General features: G+C 48.6%; 2 protein-coding genes across 2 annotated transcripts in view; both read right to left on the bottom strand.

Moving 5' to 3' along the window:
* The window catches only part of LOC144174176 (short-chain dehydrogenase/reductase family 9C member 7-like), a 72,377-nt gene extending 65,867 nt beyond the window's left edge, over positions 1-6,510 (bottom strand). The window contains exon 1 of the mRNA XM_077702690.1: positions 6,043-6,510. Coding sequence (XP_077558816.1) covers positions 6,043-6,069 — 27 coding nt within the window. The 5' untranslated portion in view covers positions 6,070-6,510. The remainder of the gene's footprint in view (positions 1-6,042) is intronic.
* Positions 6,511-12,168: 5,658 nt separating this feature from the next.
* LOC144175179 (uncharacterized) lies at positions 12,169-14,601 on the bottom strand. Its single transcript, XM_077704284.1, has 5 exons — positions 14,259-14,601; positions 13,431-13,677; positions 12,632-12,805; positions 12,461-12,553; positions 12,169-12,397 (listed from the first exon to the last, which is right to left on the bottom strand). The coding sequence occupies exons 1-5, from the start codon at positions 14,407-14,409 to the stop codon at positions 12,169-12,171; spliced, it is 894 nt and encodes a 297-aa protein (XP_077560410.1). The 5' UTR covers positions 14,410-14,601.
* Between the last annotated feature and the right edge of the window lie 7,590 nt (positions 14,602-22,191).

The raw sequence follows: 22,191 nt of genomic DNA, 5'->3' as shown, positions 1-22,191 counted from the left end.
TTTTAACATAAAACTGTATCTCAATGGAGTTCAGAATACGACTTGTTTTACTAAGTGAAGAAACTACGCAAATAATACGAAAGGAGCCAGTGCAAGTACGTTGTGTAGAGATATTTTACGATGCGCGTTGCGCAAGGTGTTAAACGAGTTGTGCTTAAACACGGTTAAAGATGTACAGCCGGGGACTTAATTTTGCAGACCACGCGAACGCGTGGCAAAAGCCACCGATGCGCGCTCTGGAGGCCCGGCGCCTGTTGTCGAGACCGCCGCGGCGCGCATGCGCGTCCTGTTTTACTCGCAGGCACGCCGATTTTCTGGCTTCGTGCAGCGGTGCTGCAACGGTCACTCAAGCACCGCATAACGACGCCTTTGTAGCATTCCTTTCTTCCAAATGGCACAGTTGGGGCCTGACGTGACGATTGCGAGGGCTTTGGCGCAAGTGCGGCTCGCGTCCTGATAAACACTTGCGCGTGATGTTTTATTTGGTTTGTTTTGTGCTTTATCGTTTATAGACGATGAGACGGGCGGCTTGCGAACGGCGTCCCCGAATGAAGCTCGTACGAAGCACAGTCTCACGGTACCGCGTACCGACGACGAAATGCCAGCTATATGAATAGCGAACCTTTATTCACCTTGTTTATAGTGTAATTTGGCCACTGAACATATATTCCAGCTCGATCTCCGCTGCCCATAAAGTAGGCGATTTGCAAGTTTGATAAAAGAAACCATCCGTTTTATTTTAATGTCCACTTCCTTACTTAAAAATGATTGTAAGACATACCCATATGAATTGTCTGTTCGTTCGGCGCGTCGGCATTATTCAAAACGGCACCTGTGGTTCTCGTCGAAGAAGGCCATAACCTTATTCGCTATTTTTCGCCGTAATATTAATTGCTACTTCGGGCCTTTCGAATGTGTTGTCACTAATGAACGGGTGTTTAACAACTGAAAAACAATCAGCTTGTCCTCCTGTTTTCTTGCTGACCTTGTCCTTCCGCTCCGCTGGGCGTCTGCAAGGTGGCCCTTTTCTGATGGAGGCGAAAAGCGAAAATGCTCAAGTGTGTTCGGGATTTCGGCGCATGTTACACATTCCAGGTAATCAAAATTAATCCGGAGCCTTCAACTACGATGCGCCTTATCGGCTGTGTAGCATCGGCGCGTTAAAAACTCATAATCAATCAATGCAAGCCGACCTTGAAGAATTGCTCCGGCCTTGAAGCAATTCATCCCCGTAGGAATGAATTTCTCGGCTAACAGCATTTCTTGGCCTATTAGTAAGCCGGCAAATGTCCATTTGAAAAACAGCTTCTCAAAAGTAGCGAATAATTTTACGGCATTCAATGGGAGCCCGAGGTGCCATTTTTACAGATGCGACGGGCAGAGCGAACAGGCAATTTATGTGAGTACGTATATCTATCATTTTTAAGTAATGAAGTAGCAGCAAAAAACATCGAAATAATTTCTTTTATCAAACTTGCAAATCACCTACTTTATGGGCAGTGGAGAGCGACCTGGAATATATGTTCAGTGGCCAAATAACACAATAAACAAGGTGAATAAAGGTTCGCTATTCATATAGTTGGCATTTCGTCGTGGGTAGCGCGGTACCGTGAGACTGTGCTTCGTACGAGCTTCATTCGTGGACGCCGTTCGCAAGCCGCTGGTCTCATCGTCTATTAACGATAAAGCACAAAACAAACAAATAAAACATGACGCGCAAGTGTTTATCAGGACGCGAGCAGCACTTGCGCCAAAGTCCTCGCAATCGTCACGTTAGGCCCCAAATGCTACAAAGGCGTCGCTATGCGGTGCTTGAGTGACCATTGCAGCACCGCTGCAGGAAGCGAGAAAATCGGCGTGCCTGCAAGTAAAACAGGACGCGCATGCGCGCCGCGCCGGTCTCGACAACAGGCGCCCGGCCTCCAGAGCGCGCATCGGTGGCTTTTGCCACGCGCTCGCGTGGTCTGCAAAATTAAGTCCCCGACTGTACTTACACGCGATATGGTATTACGTGACTGACATCCCATGGGCGCTGGTTGGCACTGCTGGGCATGAATTCTTTGGGTGTTTCACGCTCCGGAGCTACGCTTTAGCTATGACGCAGGCCGTAGCGACGGGCACCGAACAAATTTTGACACCAGAGGACCTTTAAAGGGACCCTGCAACACGTTCTATAAACGCTTTCACTCTTTCCTTCGCGTCTGCAGAAGCACTGCGAAAACTACAGGTATCACCAGCACGGAGCGGCACTGCGTGATTTGCTCGTCGCACCAGATACGCCTTACGTGTCTGCATTGTTTTTGTGGCTTTATTTTTAAAGTTTCTATCGAAAAGCGTTCACTGCTGCAACTGAAGGAAAACTGGTCAACAGCCGCTGTATGGCCTGAGTGACGTAATTCGGGCCGTCGAAAAGCGTCAAGACCGGGAAATAGAGAAAAATATTTTGAGCTAGCTTCCAAGTTATCTGATGGGCATAGAGCAATAATTTTTGGCTGAGGTACTCTGCGACCACCTAATCTAAGTACTGGGTGTGTCGGGTGACTACGTTCTGCAAAGCATTTAGGATTTCAAAACAAGTTGAAAAAAGTGTTGCAGGGTGCCTTTAACGTGCGCCTAAATCTCGACATACGGGCATTTTCATTTTTCGCTGCCATCAGAATCGGCATAGAATATAACTTCGGTTCAATGACTTTTCATACGGAAACTGAATCGCACGTCCAGCATTACAGATTTACATCGTCGGATGTTCTCATCAGGTGCAATACTTTTTTTTCCTTCTCCGTGAACGATGTAGGGAAACAGAAGGTATAAATTGAATAATGAACTCATACTTCTTTCTTCGTCCTGTGTTAAAGTTCGCTAGAAGTATGAGTTCATTAGTCAGTAACCAACTCGCCCAACTCTCCGCTTTAATTGTATAAACTGAAGTCTTAGGACGCACCTGTAACGGGAGGCGGGCAGACATTTTAGCGGTACAGCAAGGCGGGGGAGTTGGTGGCAATATTTTAACATCGGAGCTGTTGTTGCCGGCCGTAAAGTAAACGGCGCAATAAAAAAAAAAAAATCGCGGGTCATCGTAACTCCCACCGTTTACCGCGCACGTTAGCACGCGTTTCAGGAGGAGCGCCCGTCGTCGTCCAGGCTTTCACGTGCACGGTACTCGTGAAGAAAAAATGCAAAGAAAACCGTCAACGTGCGTCCGCGCGTCAAAGTGGGAGCACAAGACAGCTTGCGCTACAGACTCCCATTTCGCGAAGCCGGTTGCCGCCGGTTATAGCGCGTGCTGACGCGTTGCACTTTTGGGAGAAATGTGAAAGCCTGCGGACAAAACGATCCGGGCCCGCCCGTCACGCATGAGTAACGCAATGATATGACGATGACTACTACTACCACAGTGAAAAGCGACGACGGAGCATGAAAATAAACCATTTTAAACCTAACGCAATGCGTGGTAGTGTGTCCTTCAGTGCTTACACAGAAACAAATCCCCCAGATCCTCTATGCTTCAAGCCTTGCGCGACTTCTTTTTCCAACCAGCGCGATCAAACGCTCGGAAGAAGCAAAAGCACCAGATGGGCATGTAATGTCGCTTTCTTTTTCTTGTGCTTGTTGCGCAGATTCCAAATATGACTGACCGTCCAGCAAACATTTTTGCTTCCGCGTGGGTGCCTAAGAACGCGGCACAGAGAAGGCGTCTGGGTTATTTCGCGCTTCCGAGGTTTATTTACCCGGGCACCGGGATGTTGTGTGCATGGACGTGTTTATTTCCCATTCTGAGTCGAAGCCATCGCGCTGCTAAAGAGAGAGTTTGAGAAATAAACAAAACTAACGGTAACGCTAGCTACGGTTTGCTGCACGCAATGATGTCGACCACTGGCCTGTAAGCTTCTTAAACCGATCATTCTCCGTATTACCGGAAATCAGAGGCTTCATCCTCACACGTTGCAGTACAACATTCGAGGCTCCATCTCTGATCGGTTCCAGCTGCAAAATTGAACCAGACCTTATCTTGTCATGGGACAATAAACACGCTAGTGCCCGAAGAATTTTCCGAAATGTCCTTGTTTGAGCAGCCATCTGAGAAGTGCCATCATCGACTACATTGAATTGGTCAGCGCTCCCGTACAGCTGCGGTACAGGTGCGGTACAATGTGACGAACTGCTCTGAATTCAAACACAGAAGTGCACTCTCACACACCTCGTTTTTTTTCAGAATCGTCACCAAAAATAACGAGACAGAATAACGTGTTCATGGTTTACAAATGGACCATACTCAGAGGACGATGGGCTTCGGTGAACACTAAGCTGCCGAAAAATGCCGGAAACGCGAGCATCGGTGGCTCCACGCCGCGATTTCCAACGTCACGAATCCCTTTGGCGATAAGGCAACCGGCGGAGAACTGCGCGTAGCTTTCGTGAGCATGCTGCCAGCTCGTTTCGCTGCTTTGTTCGAAAGGGCAGTTTTCCGGCCCATCGCGACTAACTACTGAAAAAGTTGAGTGGTGCGCTTAAAACGCACACATTTACTATTGAAGGTGACAGATTGTTTTGTGACAACATAATGTTTACAAGATGATCCTGCCAGACTGCACGTTCCGAACAGATAAACACTGACAAGCGTTGAACTTCTGACGATGCGAATTGCACCAAATTTCAAGAGCTTCCTCAAAATATTCTTTGCGGTGTCTGTACTTAATGCGAAATCCTTCTCCATGCATACTCTTATTTTTTGCAAGGATTATACACTAGGTTCTGTGCGAGCTACCGCTTCAGCGAAATTGCTGCGGGTACGATCTGCGACGTCTTCCACGTTACGTTGCAAACAATTTGATCAAGCCTAGGGACAGTTACTGGCTCCAGCGTTATCTGATGTATGCGCTAGCTTTCATGGACCTACAAACGCCAAAAAAGGGTGAAAAAGGCCCCATCCTGGTGTTAAAATAGAAGCTTCATTCGGCATTTTTCAGCGGCCCCATTAATACGTATGCTCCTAAAATTCACGCTCCTGAATTGAGCGTAAACCTGGGAGCGTCGTCTCGGACTTGTTCGTGTGTAACGTGCTTGAAAATAGCTACGACCGCGTCGTTTCGCATTTGACGGCCATAGTTGAAGGGCCTGGAACGACGAGATGCATTAGTGATGGTGTCCTCGATAAAGATTGCACGCAAGGGCGCGTGTAGAAATTTTATCGTTTTTCATATATGGGATCCTCGTTTACATTCTGGTCCAGCGTCGTGAATGCGCAATCTGCGGCCCTTTTATCCTTGATTTGTTTGTTTGTGATCCGAAGCTAGCATGCGAAAACGAGAAGAGAAAAAAGCGCCGTGTGGAAGGGGGGCGCATGCACAATGGGCAACGGAGCTTATATAATTGCACACCCGGTTTGTTTGTTGTGTATTCATTTGTGTGGGTGTTGATTTATAAGTGCTCCGTTTTCTGCAATAAAATACCCGCCTGATCAATCACTTCGTTCTTGATTTGCCGATGCTGCTCTGCGGCGTTAAGAACGTCCCTTCCCAAATATCTGTGGAAATTTATTCCCCTCTCAAGTGTCAGGTTTTCTGCAACGGCGTCCAACGAAAGAAAATACTCCAGTACGGCTTCGAACTGGCGTTTGGGAAATCCCACCCGTTATTAAGAGAGAACTTGCAAGTAACAACGTTTGATGTTGTGCAGCGCAAAGAGATGGAAAGAACACGAAGAGAGGCACAAGACGCTCCACGACATCAAGAGGAACACCAAGCAACCAGCACAACTTTCCATATAAACAACAAACCAACAATATAAATAGCGAGAGCGGACTCTTGGGGTAATGATTTGAGCGTTCGGCAATCAGTTTGTGTGAGTCATCAATGAAGGTACGAAACCTGAGTGAGTACGAAACAAGCGTTCCGACTGCAGTCTCCATATATCCGTTTCTCATGCCACACCACAATCAGATACATTTTCCACGTCGCTGAATGGGCAACAAGCGTCATCCTCGCGACACTGAGAGAAAGAAGCTTTGGGTAACGCCTCCTGCAATCTAAAGCCAGGACTCACCCATCCGCTCCTCTTGGTGACACGCATCCTCAGGCCTGTACGAGCGCGTCTTTTCGCGCGCCGAAGATAGAGCGAGCCCTTCTCTCGTATGCTTCACACGCGGTTTCCGCGGAAGTGAGTCCCACCGACCGCTCCACGCACGGTCCTTTCCCCGATGCTTCCTGGGCAGTTCCGCACAGCAGCCGGACACTTCCGCCGTCGGTGCGCCGCAAGCAGTTGGAGCCAACTGGACCGTTGTGGTTTTTCTTCTTCTCGTTCGCTCTTTTCGCGCTGTTTGAGAAAACACGAGGTCTGCTGTACCCGCACTAGGCCGCCCACTCCGCTGCCCTGCCTACAGACCGCACTGACACTATCCTTCGCCGGCCGGCCGGTGCGCCCTTCTTGTGCAGTTTTCGCACTAATCGCCATTCGCCCCCCTTCACTCTCTTTCGCCTCCTCGTTCGAGAGCATGGCATTTGATCTTTTTTGTTGTTTTCCTTGCGTCTCCCCTTGTTCTCGGAGACACCACCAGCTGAAGCACTTTCCCCTCCCCCTCTTCAGCCCTCTCCACCCCCGCCGGTCGAGTGGACGGCCTTGGCGGGGAAACCATCGGAGCCTACGCTCTGCACCCGTTCCCTCTCCCGGCAACCGAAAAAAGAAGAAGGAAACGGCTGCCGGAGCCAACTCGGATCCGCTCAGATAGCTGCCGATTCATATCGCGGACCCTGCGGCTGTTTGTTTCTTGTCTGCGCTTATTTAAGGCGGCGGCGCCGTAGCAGACGGCCCGGCGGAGTTACATGCACGGTCTCAATGGCAACGCTGCTGCGGGGCGCCAACAGGCAATACCTACCGATCACAAAGATACGGGGGTAAAGGGAGGGTCGAGCTGTTTTGAATTTTCGCGCCAAGGGGTGGAGAGGGCACGTTTTATGTGAGTGATAAGCCGGGCAGCTGCTCCGCCGAAAGTACCTCACAAGGAACGAACCGGTAGCTGTGTTGTAACGCTATAATCGCGTCCTGTCTCTTCACCGTTGTGCAAGCACCGCTGATACGTGTCTGTGCTGCTCCTACGAGAGCCACACACCTTTTCCCAGTTCGCTTGCATTTTTCTGGCACCTGAGCAGGTTTTACTGGGTCGGCTTTGGGGCGGACATCGGGTGTATAGGCACAGTTAAGCACTTATGTTGCGAGCGGAGCGCATTACAACTATATTTGAAAATGTTCAAATTCACGCCCCATGACAGCGGAACTGAAAACAAGTTTTAGTTCGCTCAGACGATTGAAAATCGCAATGTGGACGACTAAAAATTAGTAATCGTTGTTCCTGCTAACGAGTTAATTTGAAGTTGCACTTACCTTCACAGAGTTTTCGTGTAAAACCAATTGTATACATTCAAGCTTAGAGTTCAGTTTGTGAAAAAAGTCAGCGCAAGAATATTTATTTATTTATTTATTTTTATTTATTTATTTATTTATTTATTTATTTATTTACAGTATACTGCGGTCACGAAGGGCCATGAAGGCCGGATACAAGAGTACATATAGCAATACATATAATACATTTCAAATACATAAAAAAGCAGGAAGATGTAAAATAAACAAACAGAAAAGGACTCTACCCGCGAAATACCTTGGGTGCACAAAGGCAATGTTTTCTCATTTGAAAAACGAAAAAAAAAAATGACAAAATACCAAAAAGGTGTGACAAGAGGCATTAGTGCATTCCTAAATCAGTGAGCAGCGCATTTTCAACAGCACTTGCAGACTGTGAGGAAGCAATTTTTTCAGACAGTGAATTCCAATCAGTAAAGGTTCGCGGAAAAAATGAGTTCTTGAAAAAGATTAGTGCGCGTTTGGTAGGGAAGTAGATTACATGCACGCCGATTTCTCGATGTGCGTGACAAAAATGGTTGCATATATGCGCGCGGATTCACATTCAGTTTGTTGTGATAGGACAAAAATATAAAAAAAGTCTCGCTATTTCCCTGCGCTGCATTAGTGTTGGAATTTTTTTTTTTTTACCAGCATTATGGATGACGGTGAATCTGTTCTCATATGTTTGCTAAATGTGAAGCGATCGAACTGCCCGCCTCTGTACCATCTCGATATTATAGGTCTCTTCGATTTGGCTGCACTTTCTGCATCAGTTCCGCTCTCCTGCAGCGAGCGTGCAGCGGCAGTTCACGCAGTTCACGCGCAGCTCGACATTAGCGCCACCGTTGCAGCGTCTAAAACGAATAGAAAAGTGCAGGCCGTGCGGGCAGGCGCGGGGGCCATCGTCTGCGAAGGTGCGAAGTGCGGCCCGTCCTGTTGTGTGGGACCATCGTCTGCGAAGTTTGTACCACTGGTGCTGGGCGCCGCGATGTCAATCTACAGTCAAGCGCTTGTGGAACTGCTGGACTCAGACAGCGATGACGAGTTCGACGCCGCCTGCATTATGGCTGCCTGCGCCTTGGTGAGAACTGACAGGAATCGTGTACCGGGGTACTACGAGAACGTGGTTTCCACGTATTACGACTTCGAGTTTAAGAGGCTATTTAGATTGTCCCGGGCCACGTTTGACGCTGTTAGTGCGCGCTTCAAGTGCTCATCTTTCTTCCCAAGCTCTGTGCGTGGCCGCCCACAGATATCTGCTGAGGAAACCTGCCTTATAGCCCTTGTGTATAGGGACCGGGCAGCTAGACGGGTGGCGCCACCACTCGGCGCTCCGCTCGTCAGTGGAATGAGCCGGTGCATTGAACTACACAGCCTCCAGTTGTTTTTGTTGTGTTTGCTTCGGTGCTTTGTATGTTTCGGTGGCGTTGTGAGCAGACATATGAGATGAAACGAAGTCTGGACAGGTGTGTTGGCTTCTTAGATGCAGTAATGACTACGTAAAGTTGTCGGACGCGTCTAAAGTTGGGTATCGGCTGCAATCGCATGAGCGCTTTTTGCAGCGATCTGCGCTTGGCTCCACCCATTCTGAGTACGAATAAAACTACTATTATTAGTATTATTTTCTTCTTAAATGCACTAACGGCTACGCAAACTTATTGGATGCTTGTAAAGTTGGGGAAGGGCTACATTGACACGAGCGCTTTTTGCAGCGCTCTGCGCCTGGCTCCACGCGATCTGAGTAGGAATAAAACTATTAGCAATATTAGAATTCATTTCTACCACTTGAAATTATCTCCACTGGTTTCAATGACTACTGTTTCCACGCCAGCCTTAGCGCTGGGATATACGTGTGCTTTAAATTGAAAGGCACCTGCATACGAGATGGATTACCGTGTAGCCGTATAAATGTTGCGGTAATTTACACTTTCTGTAACCTTAAGCTTTGTACCTTCTGTTTTGGTGAGCGACACTGTGACAGCATGGGAGCCTGAAAGCCGAAGTGGAAATACCACGTTTGTGGTGGTCATTTTATCAAGAGCCAAAGTTATTTACCAACTCAAAAGCCCAAGCTACAAACCATCTCTCCTCCCCTTCCCGTTTTACCACCTGCGTAGAATAAAGGCTGGAACCGATAGTTAAAAAATGTGGCAGTGTTAACGTCAGCCGGTGTTTTTTAATGCTTAAGTATTCTTTACAGAGTACCTAAAAAATCGTGTAATGCCTGGTGAAGACACCAAAAACGCGCGATTAGTTGCCTCAAATATGGGTGCATGAGCCCGAGTCCTCCACCACAGACACATTTCGGACACGCTGGAAAAAGGTTTAGATTTGGAGGGGGTATGGAAGTTCAAAATTAAACAGAAAAATCATCTAGCCCTCCGTCTAATGATTATTATGATAATTGAATACAAAGCTTTATTCGTGCGAAATCGAATGGGAAATGGTCCAAGTCAAAGACGCTGCGATCAAAAGACGAAACTGCGAGCTGGTCTAATTCGATGCTTAACTAGACAAAGTTGAAATCCAGAAGGCAACCAAGGAAACCCATACGATAGAGCTTTGCGATAAACCATCATCGTCGTTAGACGGAGGTGTGCATGGTTTTTCAATCGTAGGTGGAAGCTTGTAAACCGACCGCAGCATTCAGTTGTGAAGCTGAGTACAGGCTTCGGGCACCCTCCTGTCTTACGTCCTTCAGCCATGCAGGAATTGGTTTTTGAAAAACCATTTACCAACTAGCCAGTAACCATTGCAATTCTTGTAAAGCAATGCTTCTCCACGACAAGCAATAACGTTCTACTATCATGCGGTATTTATTCGATCAACGATTGCCGATGACTGTAGTAAAAGCATTCCTCTGAAATTAAACACGTTTCAGCCGTAGGTAATGAAGTTACGGAAGCGTCGTCCGTCACAATTTCTGTTTTGAGGTAAATCTTCGAAGACACCCCCCAACTTTGTCTTTCGCTTGTGCACGACGTCGACGCCGTTTCGTCATCAACTGCCAAAGGCCAGCGCTGCAGCATTCCTAGATCGGTTGCACACACCGGCTTTGTGGGAGCATTTACTAATATACTCCTCGATTCGCGAAACTGTATGCAGGCATGAAAAAATTGCATGAAGCAACGAACTTTCACTTCCAGCTTGACTTCCAGCTTGGCGCATTGAGCGTCGTCTGCTATTTGTAAATACTGAGTATGGGCGTAAATAACACACATGGCATGCTTCGTAAACGTCACATCCACGCTGAAGATTTACCGATCTGAAAAATGCCCGTGGGGTTACGTACGCTTTGCAAGCCGCACCGCCGAAAAACGACAGAAAGCCATGCAAAACTACGCTGCGCTGACCGCCACCGGCATTCCACTGACGAGCGGTTCGCCACGGGCGGCGCTGTTCGCTGAAACGACGCTGGCGCCATACAACGGCCGCCCGGTCCCTATATGGGGACGCAGAGCTCAATGTACGCCATCGCGGACAAATTCGACGTGGCAGAATCGTCGGTTCACGCGTGTGTCGACCGTTTTGTGCGCTTCCTGCACTCAATCAGTGACGACGTGATACGCATGCCCGACAGCGCGGAAAGAACCCGCATCAAAACAGGATTCCTGGCCAAAAGCCAGGGGAAGGGACCCCGAAACACTGTCGGGTGCATCGACGGATGCCACGTGGAAATACTGAGGCCCAGTGAATCTGCGCACTCGTACTACAACCGCAAAAAATTCCCGTCCATCGTGCTGCAAGGCGTGTGCAACCACGAGAACAAGTTTTTGGACGTGTTTATCGGTTTCCCGGGCTCGGCCCACGACGCCCGCGTCATGCGCGAGAGCCCATTCTGCACAAGTGCACCAACGGCAGTGGACGGGGGATACATCCTCGGAGACAGCGCCTATCCACTGCTTCCGTGGCTCATGACTCCCTACAAGGACAACGCAAGCAACTTCCCAAGCTGGAAGAAGGAGTTCAACAAAAGGCATAGCCAACAGAGAGTGGCCATCGAAAATACCTTCGGCCTTCTGAAGCAACGCTTCAGGAGGTTGTACCTTGTTGACGCAAAGACTGTGGCGCAGTCCTGCTTCATTGTGATGGCAGCCTGTGTGCTGCACAACGTTTGCAACGAGGAGAGGGACTCCTTGCAAGACATGGAATGCCTGCCCGAAGTTGATGAAGTTGGGAATGACGACGTGGACCCAAATGTGGACCGAAGTCACTCAAGTTACAGCGAGTCCCTGCGAAGGCATATCGCAACCGAGCAGTGCTAAGACGCCACATTACATGCAGCTATTGCAAAGATTAGTCATTCTTTGCACCTTGTTGACGCAAGGACTGTGGCACAGTCTTGCTTCGTTGTGATGGCAGCCTGTGTGTGATGGAGAGGGGGTCTCCTTGCAAGACTTGGAATGCCGGCCAAAGTTGGTGTCGTTGGGAATGACAACATTGACCCAAATGTGAACCGAAGTCAGTCCGCTACAGCCAGTCACTGGGAAGGCACATCGCAACAGAACAGTGCTAACACATTGCATTGCATGCACCAGTTGCAAAGATTATGCGTAGCTTTTCATTTTCTCTATGACCCTATGTATCCAATAAAATCAAGGTTCTAAATCAGTCCTCGTTCTGTTGAGTGACAAAGATTGCCATGGCTAGGCAAGATGGTACTCCTGGTGTCAACTGAAAGTGCTATATGCAATCTTGTGCTACCTGTTTGTCCTTGCCGAGGATCATATGCACGAACACAGACTAGACATTTCTGCAACAAAACCGGCAGCTTTATTCTTTTTGCCGCTCCATTAGAGCAATGATGCGGGCCATTTTTTCCCTGTGGCGGTCCGCCATTCCAGCTGCGAGCCTGTTGAGGGCCTCAATGACGCTGGCGTTGCCTTGGCTGCGCCTCTTCCTTCCAGCCCTGGTGCTCGCAACCTGTGGCAGCGCAGACTCTTGATGGGGCTCCTCATGTGGCTCCCCAGGGCTCGATGGGCCTGCTTCATCTGATGCGTTGCTGCAGGTGTATTCACACATTAGATCAATCATACGCTTTAGTTCTAGCACTACAGGAACTCACTTGGCATCGCTGTCAGCAAACATCGTTCTCCCTGGGGCCAGTGTGATCTGTGGCCGTATGTGATGTTCCTTGTCCAGAACGCCAGACAGCTCCCTGTGGGATGCAAAGACTATTAAACATTTTTTTCCTCAGCCAAGTCTAATACGATGATGACCACAAAAAAAAACTTACTTCTCAAAATCGCAAGTCAAATTTGCACGCCCCGTAGACTTATTGTTTTTGGTGGCATTCTTATAGCCACGCTCGAGGCTCTTCCACTTGTTTTCAGTTTGTTTGGCGGTCAAAGTGTCCCCGAACTCTTCATTCACAAGCTCAGCGAGCTTTCGCCAAAGCATCTGCTTTGTACTGAAAATAAGAAAAATGCCATTCAGTGAACATTAGTGAAACAGTGCCATCAAGATAGCGGTCACTGCTGCAGCAGCAACATAATGGTTGTCATATGAATGCAAGCAGACATGGGGATCAGCATCAAAATTGCTCACTTCAGCACCAGGATTGCAAAATGGAATGCATGCCAAGTTTCTGCACCTATCCCACAGTAAACATTCTTTTCTCAAGTATCGGTACTGTTTCAGACAACACAGCCATGAAAGGGATTTGGCACCAGAAGCAACTGCACAGACAATCAAGAGGAAAAAGACGGTGCAGCTGGAAGGTAGACAAAATGAGGACTGGACACAGAAGTGCTTGATCATGTCTAACCAACGATCATATAGCCACCTTAGTGCATATTACCACAGTAGAGCCTAGTGCAACACTGCGAAACCAAATTGGTTTGCACTGATTCTAAAAGTTGTTACACGTAGATACTTCTCAAGTAGATACAAGCTGTATCCCTTCCGTCACAGGTCTTGAAGCTAGTGGAATTATTGCATTGCCTATCCTGTTGTAATGCCTCTTTTTAGTGAGTAAATTCTGCCTTAACGAAATAAAGTTTGGCAATTGTTAATATCTATTTAAGGTACCATACCGAAAGCCTCCTCTCGTTCCCACCAGGTCCTTCATGTCTTTATACTTTTCTATGAAGAACCTTGTCATTTGAGTGCTCCACTGCTTGGGCGGCACGGCTGCAGCACCGCTGTCATCGTCACAGGTGCCCTCCGATTGCCCTCCGGTAGAGCACGTCTCCTTTTGGGGTGGGCAGGCCGGCGCAGGTGGTGTCCCACTCCCGGAGGGCTCGCTGGCTTGCTTGAAAGCAAGGGTGAAACGCTCTCCATCTGAAAATGTTGATAACAGAAGCATTTGTGAGTTGTTCCATGCCGTGGTGCTGACAGTTGTCCTACACTTGGCATTCGATGAACGAAACGTTAGCTGTTACATCTGTGGATAAAGCACCGAGAGTTTTATCATCGATTTCAAACTTATTAGAGCTGCTTGCGGATCGAGCGTCCTGACAAGCTTTGTAATGAATCCACAACTTAGCATGCTTTGAATCCGCGGCCGTCCCTTGCCGGCATGAAACCTCAAATTGTTTTTTATTTGCCGATCTGGTATATAAAACAAATGACACAAAATTTATTTGCTGCAATTGCATAGACGAAATCAACATTGCGGGCACCAGCCGTGGGGTCAAATCCGTTGTTGAACGGAACACGAAGACAAATACTATTACTAATGAGCTAAGAATAAAGGCGCCGGTTGAATGCAATTAAAAAACCTGCGAGCAGTTCAATGTAGCAAGCAACTCACTGGAGTAAACTTGGCTTAAGTTTTTTTCCTTTTGTTTTTCTTTTGACCAGCGCGCAAGACCCACGTGCTAGCGGCGACTGAACACTCCACCGAGAGGAAAAAGACTGACCTGACGCTTCGTAAGTGTAGCCGTTTCCACTCTTCAGAAAGTCACCATTAATATCGTACACGATAGTCACATTCTTCATGACGCCGCCGATATCGACGTTCATTGTCGTCTGCTCGGCGCATGGCGGCACAAAGCTCTGCGCGTCCGCCATCCTTCTGCAGCTTCTGCACTCACTCAGCAGCAAGTGCAGGCCAGACAGGAACTCATTCGGAACTCGGCCTGCACTTTTCAAAATCGAAGAGGAAAGTGCAGAGGGCGCGCGCTGCACTCCAAAAACGAATACGAAAGTGCTGCACTCTCTGAACTCATGCAAAGAGTGCAGCCAAATCGAAGAGACCTTATGCTTATCGTCTTGATAGTACGGATCCCAAACAAAGCGTGCATATTCAATTATAGGCAGAGCAAATAATAATAACATTACATAAAAATAATAGCGAAGAATAATATCCCTGGTGGAGCAGGAGCATCCAATTTCGTAGTGCCGCCACTGTCTACAGCGGTCAGGAACCTCGCGGTTGCGCGGTCCAGCTCGCCGGAATTCACTCGATAAGCAGGTATTCTTGCGCGTGTTGCGAATTCGCCGGTGCTAAAGGAGTCTTGTGCAAGTGTGTAAAGCTTCTGATATCAGCCGGGCAACACAAAACGATGCATATTTCAATGCTTTGTATAACTTCCGCGGCGAGTGCTTTCAACGGCTTAAAATATAAACAAACAGGAAAAACAATAGAACATGCAATTCACGCAACGACGACTGACGTCATATTGGCCTCGAGGACATACCGTGGCGCCACATACGAATGACCTCACTTGTTGGACGCCGGGTCGGGTTGTCGTCTGTTACAGCACATTTCCTGTGCGCATGCGATCGCATTTTTTTTTGTGTGTGGCCACTGCCTCCCCCTCCACGTGGGTTTGATGCAAATTACCCGAAAAAGTGGTCTGCAGACCGAATAATCCGGGCAAGCAATCAGCGACTCGCTTGTTCCCGGCGACACCGCCGCGTTTAGGTAGTATCGCGACCCACAGCTCGTACGCAGATAACGCCAAGGACGATGCAACTGATGCGAAAAGTACGCTGTAAATTCCTTATGAAATACTTGTGACGGGACATGTGTACGAGACTGTGCGTGCAGGGAGACACCTTGTAACAGAGACGGAAACGCGTCGCTCACTTGTGATCTCACCGCGCGTACTGCTCGGATCGCCTGGTAAATGAATGACTACGCCAGAAGGGCGATCGGATTGCTTCGCCGCACATGCTTAAAAGTGCTGCTACGGTGTGCAGTCATGGCTTAAGCAGTGCCTTTTTTTTATTTGAAAGTTTGCCCTGCGGCATAACAGTCCGTTCAACGTTTTTCATAGTTATGCCCAGATTTGATTAACGATCACTGCTGTAGCCTGTACCATGCACGACTGTTTACTTTTCGCGACAACTTGTCCGCAATGTATGAATGTTATGAACGCGAGTTTTCAACGCCTTCGAGCGGGTTTGGACATGGCTATATTTAGTTTTCATTAGGACTTCGGCGTGGGAATAGATAATTGCAACGCGGGCTTTGTCTGTTTACAGTGAGCCTGACTTTCTCTAGCATCAATTTCGAAACTCACGATTGCTCACAAAGGGCGAGGCTGTGTACGAAGCGAAACACGTCGTTAATGATTTGGGGTAATGGGGAGTTTTATAATAGGAGAACCGAGCGTTGGGGGCCCACAAGAAGTTACAGGAACCCAAACGCAACACGCACGCGCGCGACGAGAGGGTCTTCTCCAACAGCTCACCGCCGGCTTCGGATACACCTAATCGAATGTTGGGAACTTTAGGCTTAGCATCGTGGCAGATATTTCATCGCCGCTATCGTTACAGTTGCGAATGACAGTCCCTTAAACAACTTTTCACCTTACTGTCACCCCCCTTTTTTGTATGAGTAACTTTGTATCAACGGTGATTGCCGTTTAAGCGATCGATGATCAAGATACCTGCCACGGCCTCGGCCGATGCTTGCGCGTAGGTATCGCCATCCTTCGGCACTCGCCACACTGTACGTGAACGGGCACGGCCCCCGCGATCGGCTGCCGGCGGCGCGCCGTTGCCAGCGGTGCCGGGAGAGAGAGAGAGAGAGCAACTTTTATTTAGCGTATTTATGCGTGGGAGTGGCTTCTCAGTCCAGAAGTCCAAACGCTGTCTTCGCACGTTCAGCCCTCTCCGTCAGCATGACCTGGTCGGCGAGGTGTGCGCTGGACAACGCAGTCTCCCACTGCTCGAGGTTTGGGCTAGAAAAAGGGGGTGGCAAGTCTGGGTTTTGACTGCATTCCCAAATTATGTGATACAGGGAGCCTGTTTGTCCGCAGAACTTGCAATGCGGTGAATGCTGGTTAGGGTCCGACCTCCGCGTCCGGTCGGCGTAGATCGCGGCAGATATTTGAGCATCGCTTTGAAAAACACAGCAGATGACACTACCTAGCACAATTTTTCACCACAATAACATCCACTTTCATCAATGTGGAATTACTTTTGCACGACTAGTGTGATTTTAAAAAGTGGCTACAAGTTGTTGCTGCCGCGACCTGAGTCGGTGCGGGCTGCTCTGTCAGCCGTGCGGGCAGGCACGGCGGGTGTGTGTGCGGAGCGTTTCTGCGAGCAGCAAACGCTTCATGATCTCCTGCTTTAATAAACCTTTGTTGCGAACAAGGGAAATCTAGAAACTTAGCTCGGTGATCGTCGTAGTCTACATTGTTGACCGAGGAAACCACCCGCAGCGCACGCTTCGGTCGCATACATCATTGTTTGCGGAGACTGTACCACAGTTGATACGGTTTGACAAGTTTGACGCAGTGAGAATTAACTTCAAACCATGGAAATTAACACGAAAATAGTTGTAGAACCCGCCTCCTAAGAGAAGTGTCACGCGCTGCAAGCCAACTACGCAGCAAGATAGGAACGGTGATCCTTCGAGTGACGTCAAAACGATCGCAGCGCCAGCCTCTCCAGTGCTGGGCATCGAGGCCAATATCCTACATTAAAACCTATAAAAATATTCGTTGGAGTAATCAAGGGCGAAGGGGTGCTGCAATCAGTTTGTACTTCTTAATAGGTGCATTGACTGGATACTTTTTCCGTACGTGTGTTAGAGGTGAAAGCCTTATATGTTTGTTGACACTTCCTCTTTCGCTTGCGCCTCGCGTTATCATCTTAAGTGTGGTCCCATAAGCGATACAAAAGTCTCCTACACAAAACCCCCCTGGTCTGTTATGCTAGCGAAAACGCACAGCCTCACTAAACGCCCGTTCCTGCAGCCACAAAAGCTCCCCGAAATCAACAAACACAAGACAGTCTACGCCTCGCTGAAAAACATTTGAATAGCTATCCTTTAACTTTTTGTTGTTCATCTGAATGCCCACAGGGCCCTTGCAAGCATTTTCGACGAGTCTCTGTGACAGAAAGTGGCTGTCTGGTAAAATAGGCAAACAATTCCGAGCTTGGAGAGCAGCCAGCTTAAGACAATGCGTCTGGTACAAGCGCATGCATGCAGCGCACGGAACAGAAAGGCCGCTAAAAAGGGCTGAAGTGTCCTTCGCGGCGTGATACGCCGGAACAGCGAGAGAAAGGGAAATATATTAGAGTAAGTGCACTCATGCATTAGTGTTTAACGTGGTTAGAAACGGCCGATGCGGAGTAATCTGGGCTGCTGCGCGTCCGCCTTGCGTGCTTAGTAAATGTGCACGGAACGGCGTTGATGAGGCAGCCACTGTCAGCTCTAGGCAGTCGTTTGCGGCAGAATGTTGCGGTGACTCTGCAAATCAGTATAACGATCATGCCAATTATAACAAAAACCTCAGAGATTAGAGAAAAATTCCATCGAGCCATCACAAACGGCCATGGCATAAAAAGTTGCAGAGACATCCACGCTTGGATCCTAAGATGTAAGGCGCGATAGCGATACTTCAACTCCCACGGAGCTTCTTCGTACGCAGTTGCTGCATTTGCGATCTGTTCTTCACGAGCACTAAAGGCCATCGAAAAAAGAAAGACTAGCAACGAGGGATTTTAATCGCCGTGTCTCAGAATTGACAAAGGCTTTGGAAATAATGGAACTTTCCCCGAATGAACTTGGTTCTGCCATATCGGCTCTCGTGTAGGATTGTATCCATATTTTTGGCAGAGGAGAGTTTCTATGCGGGGTCGCTGGATCGCTGTCATGTCTAGCATGGCGTACAATAGCTTCTTTTCAAAGGGAAAGGGGGGGGGGGGGGTGCCTGTCTTCTACACGATGGCCCCTCCAGAATTTGTTTTTCCGTCCACTTTCTTGGTTCTAGGAGAGGGGTTGCTCCAATTCTTAAGTTGAGGACATATGCATCACTATAACCAACATCATATAAATTTGTGGTACTGTAGGCTCTACAATATTCGGGTCATGATCAGTGGTTGCAGGAATATTATCGTTTCTTTTCGCTTTTTCTTGCTCTGCTCGTGGTTGGGCGTTTTGTTTGTGGACGTTTGGTTAAAAATTTTCTGTTTTTGGCGATTGTGGGTTTGGCACTACCTCTTGTATAGAACCCCGCCGAGCATTCTTACGTGGTTGTTCTCTGGGAGGATATTCGCACCTATTTTTAGGACAATTTTTAACTTGGTCGCGTGTCGCCATCTGTCGCTTGGCCCACAGAGTTTGCAGCGGAGACAGAACAGTGGGAATATTGAAAAGTACATTAGAAACTGCTGTGGTTAGACGCTATATAGCGGGCTTTAGTTTACTTATTTTCTGCTTATAATCTGTCTTCCTTGATTTCTGAGTGGCCGGCGTTAATCCTTTGCCCCCCTTTTTACTAAGGTCATCCAGTGTTGGTTCAGGCAAAAGTCCCGGTGGTAAACACGCCGCGGTGGCTCAGTGGGTAAGGCGTTGCGCTGCTGATCCCAAGGACGAGGGTTCAATTCTTGGCCGCGGCGGCCGTTTTCTCAGTGGACGCAGAAACCAAAATCTCCACTGTGTCGAGATTCAGGCGCACGTTAAAGAATCTAAAGTGGTCTAAGTTCGTCCGGAGACTTTCACTACGGCGTGCCTCAGAGCCCATGTGTAGCTTCGGGGCATGAATCACCGGAAATTTACATTTTTGATCTACTGGTGGAAACACGCTTTGATGTTATGGCGTCAGTTGTGGCTACGGCTGGCGACTGTGTCTGCCGGGCATGCTACCACTGAGTGGACATAGAACAAACTTCACCGCGCAGGCGCGGCACCTGCTGAAAACGCGTGTTCTTTCTTTCGTACCCGGCGTTGTATCATTGTCCCCCTTTCCAACCTTCTGTTGCCGCTGCACCACCGTTACAGATTCAGCGGAGCCCTCGAATTTTGCTGCCTCAGTCGTAGCTTCCGGGCGGCAGCGGTGACGTATTTCCGTGGACGCCTGATGAGCATGGCTGATAGCGGGCGGCTAGGAGCCACGGGGGAATCGAAAAAATGAGCCTAATAACGCTATCGCCTTAATATTCCAGTGGCTTCAAGGTCACTGCGGAATTACCGCAACGTGTTGGCCAATGAAGCTGCTCGTGCAGGCCACGAGAGCGAACGCACCATCCTGCTTCCGCTTTCAAGGTCCGATGCCGCGAGGACTCTTCGCTCGTAGAATCAACATGAAGCACTGAAACACACCGGACTTTTCGAATCACCGTCTCTATAAGCAAGACCCCCTTCTTCAGCGCCGTCTTCCGTATGGGTCGTCTCGACCCCAGTCGACTTTACTTTGTAGACTGGTTGGGAGTGGCCTTCACGAAAGCCTACTCCTTCCTCATCGGGATGGCCACCAGCGCCCAATGTGGGGCGGAAGAGACTATAGGGCACGTGCTGTGTCGCTGCCCCGAATACTCGTCAAGGAGCGTGCTTTCCACCGCGCTCAGCCGATTGGACAATCGACCACTTACAGTAGAGACTATCCTAGGTCATCGGTCTCCCCCATCGAGTTCACAGAAGGCGACGAAATTCTTTCTACGTTTCCTGAGCGAAACGAATTTGCATGAAAGACTGTAGTGCCTAAAACGGGGTAATGGGGTATAGAGTGCGAGCCCTCCCACTCCTATTTCTTCATATTCTCCCGCCCTCTTTTTTATCCCCTGAACCCCACTCCCCCAGTGCAGGGTAGCAAACCGGGCTCTACACCTGGTAAGCCTCCCGGCCTTTCCGTCATTTCTTTCTCCTCATCTCCTCCTCATGAAATTAGACCAGATAATAAAGGAAGCACGCGAAAGAGTGGTGACACTCCAAACACCTTTTCGCATTCCAGGGACGAGTTTTTGTGGCGATTTCCAGCCGCCAAAAAGTTACCTCCAATAAGCCTAATTGTGTGGTTGCAGTGGGTTCTCTGGTTTTACTTGTTTCATCACTTTAATGCCAGCATGAAGTTAACATAGTGGTTAGCTTGGAAAATTAGAGCGCGACTATGACAAGGACAACAGAAAAGACGACAAACACAAGCGCTCACTTTTTGGCATGCCGTAGGGAGCCAGTCCATACATGGTAAACATCGAAATGTGTCGTCATCCTCTAGATAAAAATTACTGACGTGCACAAGACTACCAGAAATTACGAAGTACAAGTACCAAGCGATTGCATTTTGTTATCTTCACTGTTCACTTCATACGTTTTTTTTTTTCATTACAACTGCAGCTTAACGAGTCACCCCATGTGGCACCCGTCTGGTTGTCGGGCGCTCAGCCGTAAGCCGCCGAAAATCGATGTGAAGCACACCAGCAGCACGCCACAGCAAACCGCGCATTTTGCGCGAAGCTGGCTCCGCAAATTCCTTCTTTTGTTCTTCTCAAGGTACCGCACGCGGCATTCTCTCGGCAGGCACCCACGTGAGCGAACTCGGAAACCGAGGCAGAGAAGCCCAGCAGCAGGCTTCTGATCACTGGCCATTGTGTGCGAAGCTGGTGGCGAAATACTGCGCTTCTTTATTTCGCCTTTTGAAAACTCCGCCACGTACACTCGGTCGGCCGCATTCTCTCGGGCAGCAGCCACGCTAGGCGGCACATACATAGGCAATTTCACCCCAAATTAACTAACACTTGTCGTGGTGGCAGCGAAGGACCCGAGCCCTCGCCTTGCTTCACGAGGAGCCGTATAGATGGGGTCGGAGCTACTACGTCACGGAGGCCAAGCCGTTTGCTGTATTATTTATCTCGGCATGTCAGCATAAATTTTGTCACTGCTGCGTTGCTCGAGTCAATTTGTGGCCTTAAGAACAATTAAGACTACAGAAAGAATTCTTCGTAACTGCTGCTTTTCCTTTCTGAATTTAAGAGCCCCACTGGGCACTAAGATGAGGGGACAGCACACGCCAACAAGGACACGTAGGATGTTGCTAGGCATGAGCGTGCCACGATCGCTCGCTATTTATTTTCTATCGAAGTCATTGTGGTTCTGTTATCCTTTGAGTCACGTCCTCTGCGCAAGAGGAAGAGGCTGCTCGTTTCGTGAACGAAGACAGAGAACAGGGCAGATTCTGTTGGATACCCTGCACTTTTACATACGTGGGGCGTCTGTTTGCGTGTGCAATTTGGCTTCAAAAAAATCTTTATGGTAAGGTAGCGTGCTATGCAAATGAGCGCTAAAAATTTTAGACCGGTGGCTCAGTACGCCTCCAGCATGAAAAAAGGTTTCTTTTTTAAGTAAAGGTTTCCAGACTTATTTCGTTTACTGACATCCAACACCCAAAGTATCATTGTGAGCATATGTGAGTCACTGTATCTTCATCTTAGTGCCCAGTGGGGCTCTTAAATTCAGAAAGGAAAAACAGCAGTTACGAAGAATTCTTTCTGAAGTCTTAATTGTTCTTAAGGCCACAAATTGACACGAGCAACGCAGCAGTGACAAAATTTATGCCGACATGCCAAGATAAATAATACAGCAAACGGCTTGGCCTCCATTGACGTAGCAGTTCC

The sequence above is a fragment of the Haemaphysalis longicornis genome, unplaced genomic scaffold (genome assembly GCF_048455015.1).
Source record: "Haemaphysalis longicornis isolate Haplotype H1 unplaced genomic scaffold, Haemaphysalis longicornis Haplotype H1 scaffold_3, whole genome shotgun sequence".
Classification (NCBI taxonomy): domain Eukaryota; kingdom Metazoa; phylum Arthropoda; class Arachnida; order Ixodida; family Ixodidae; genus Haemaphysalis; species Haemaphysalis longicornis.
This window is presented reverse-complemented; position numbering and strand designations above follow the sequence as displayed.

Excerpts from the sequence above, each read along its gene's own strand:
- LOC144175179 (XM_077704284.1), bottom strand. The coding sequence starts at position 14,409 with ATGGCGGACGCGCAGAGCTTTGTGCCGCCATGCGCCGAGCAGACGACA. Across the intron at positions 13,678-14,258 it reads CTACACTTACGAAGCGTCAG|ATGGAGAGCGTTTCACCCTT; the intron begins GTCAGTCTTTTT and ends CAACATTTTCAG. Across the intron at positions 12,554-12,631 it reads TTGACTTGCGATTTTGAGAA|GGAGCTGTCTGGCGTTCTGG; the intron begins GTAAGTTTTTTT and ends TGCATCCCACAG.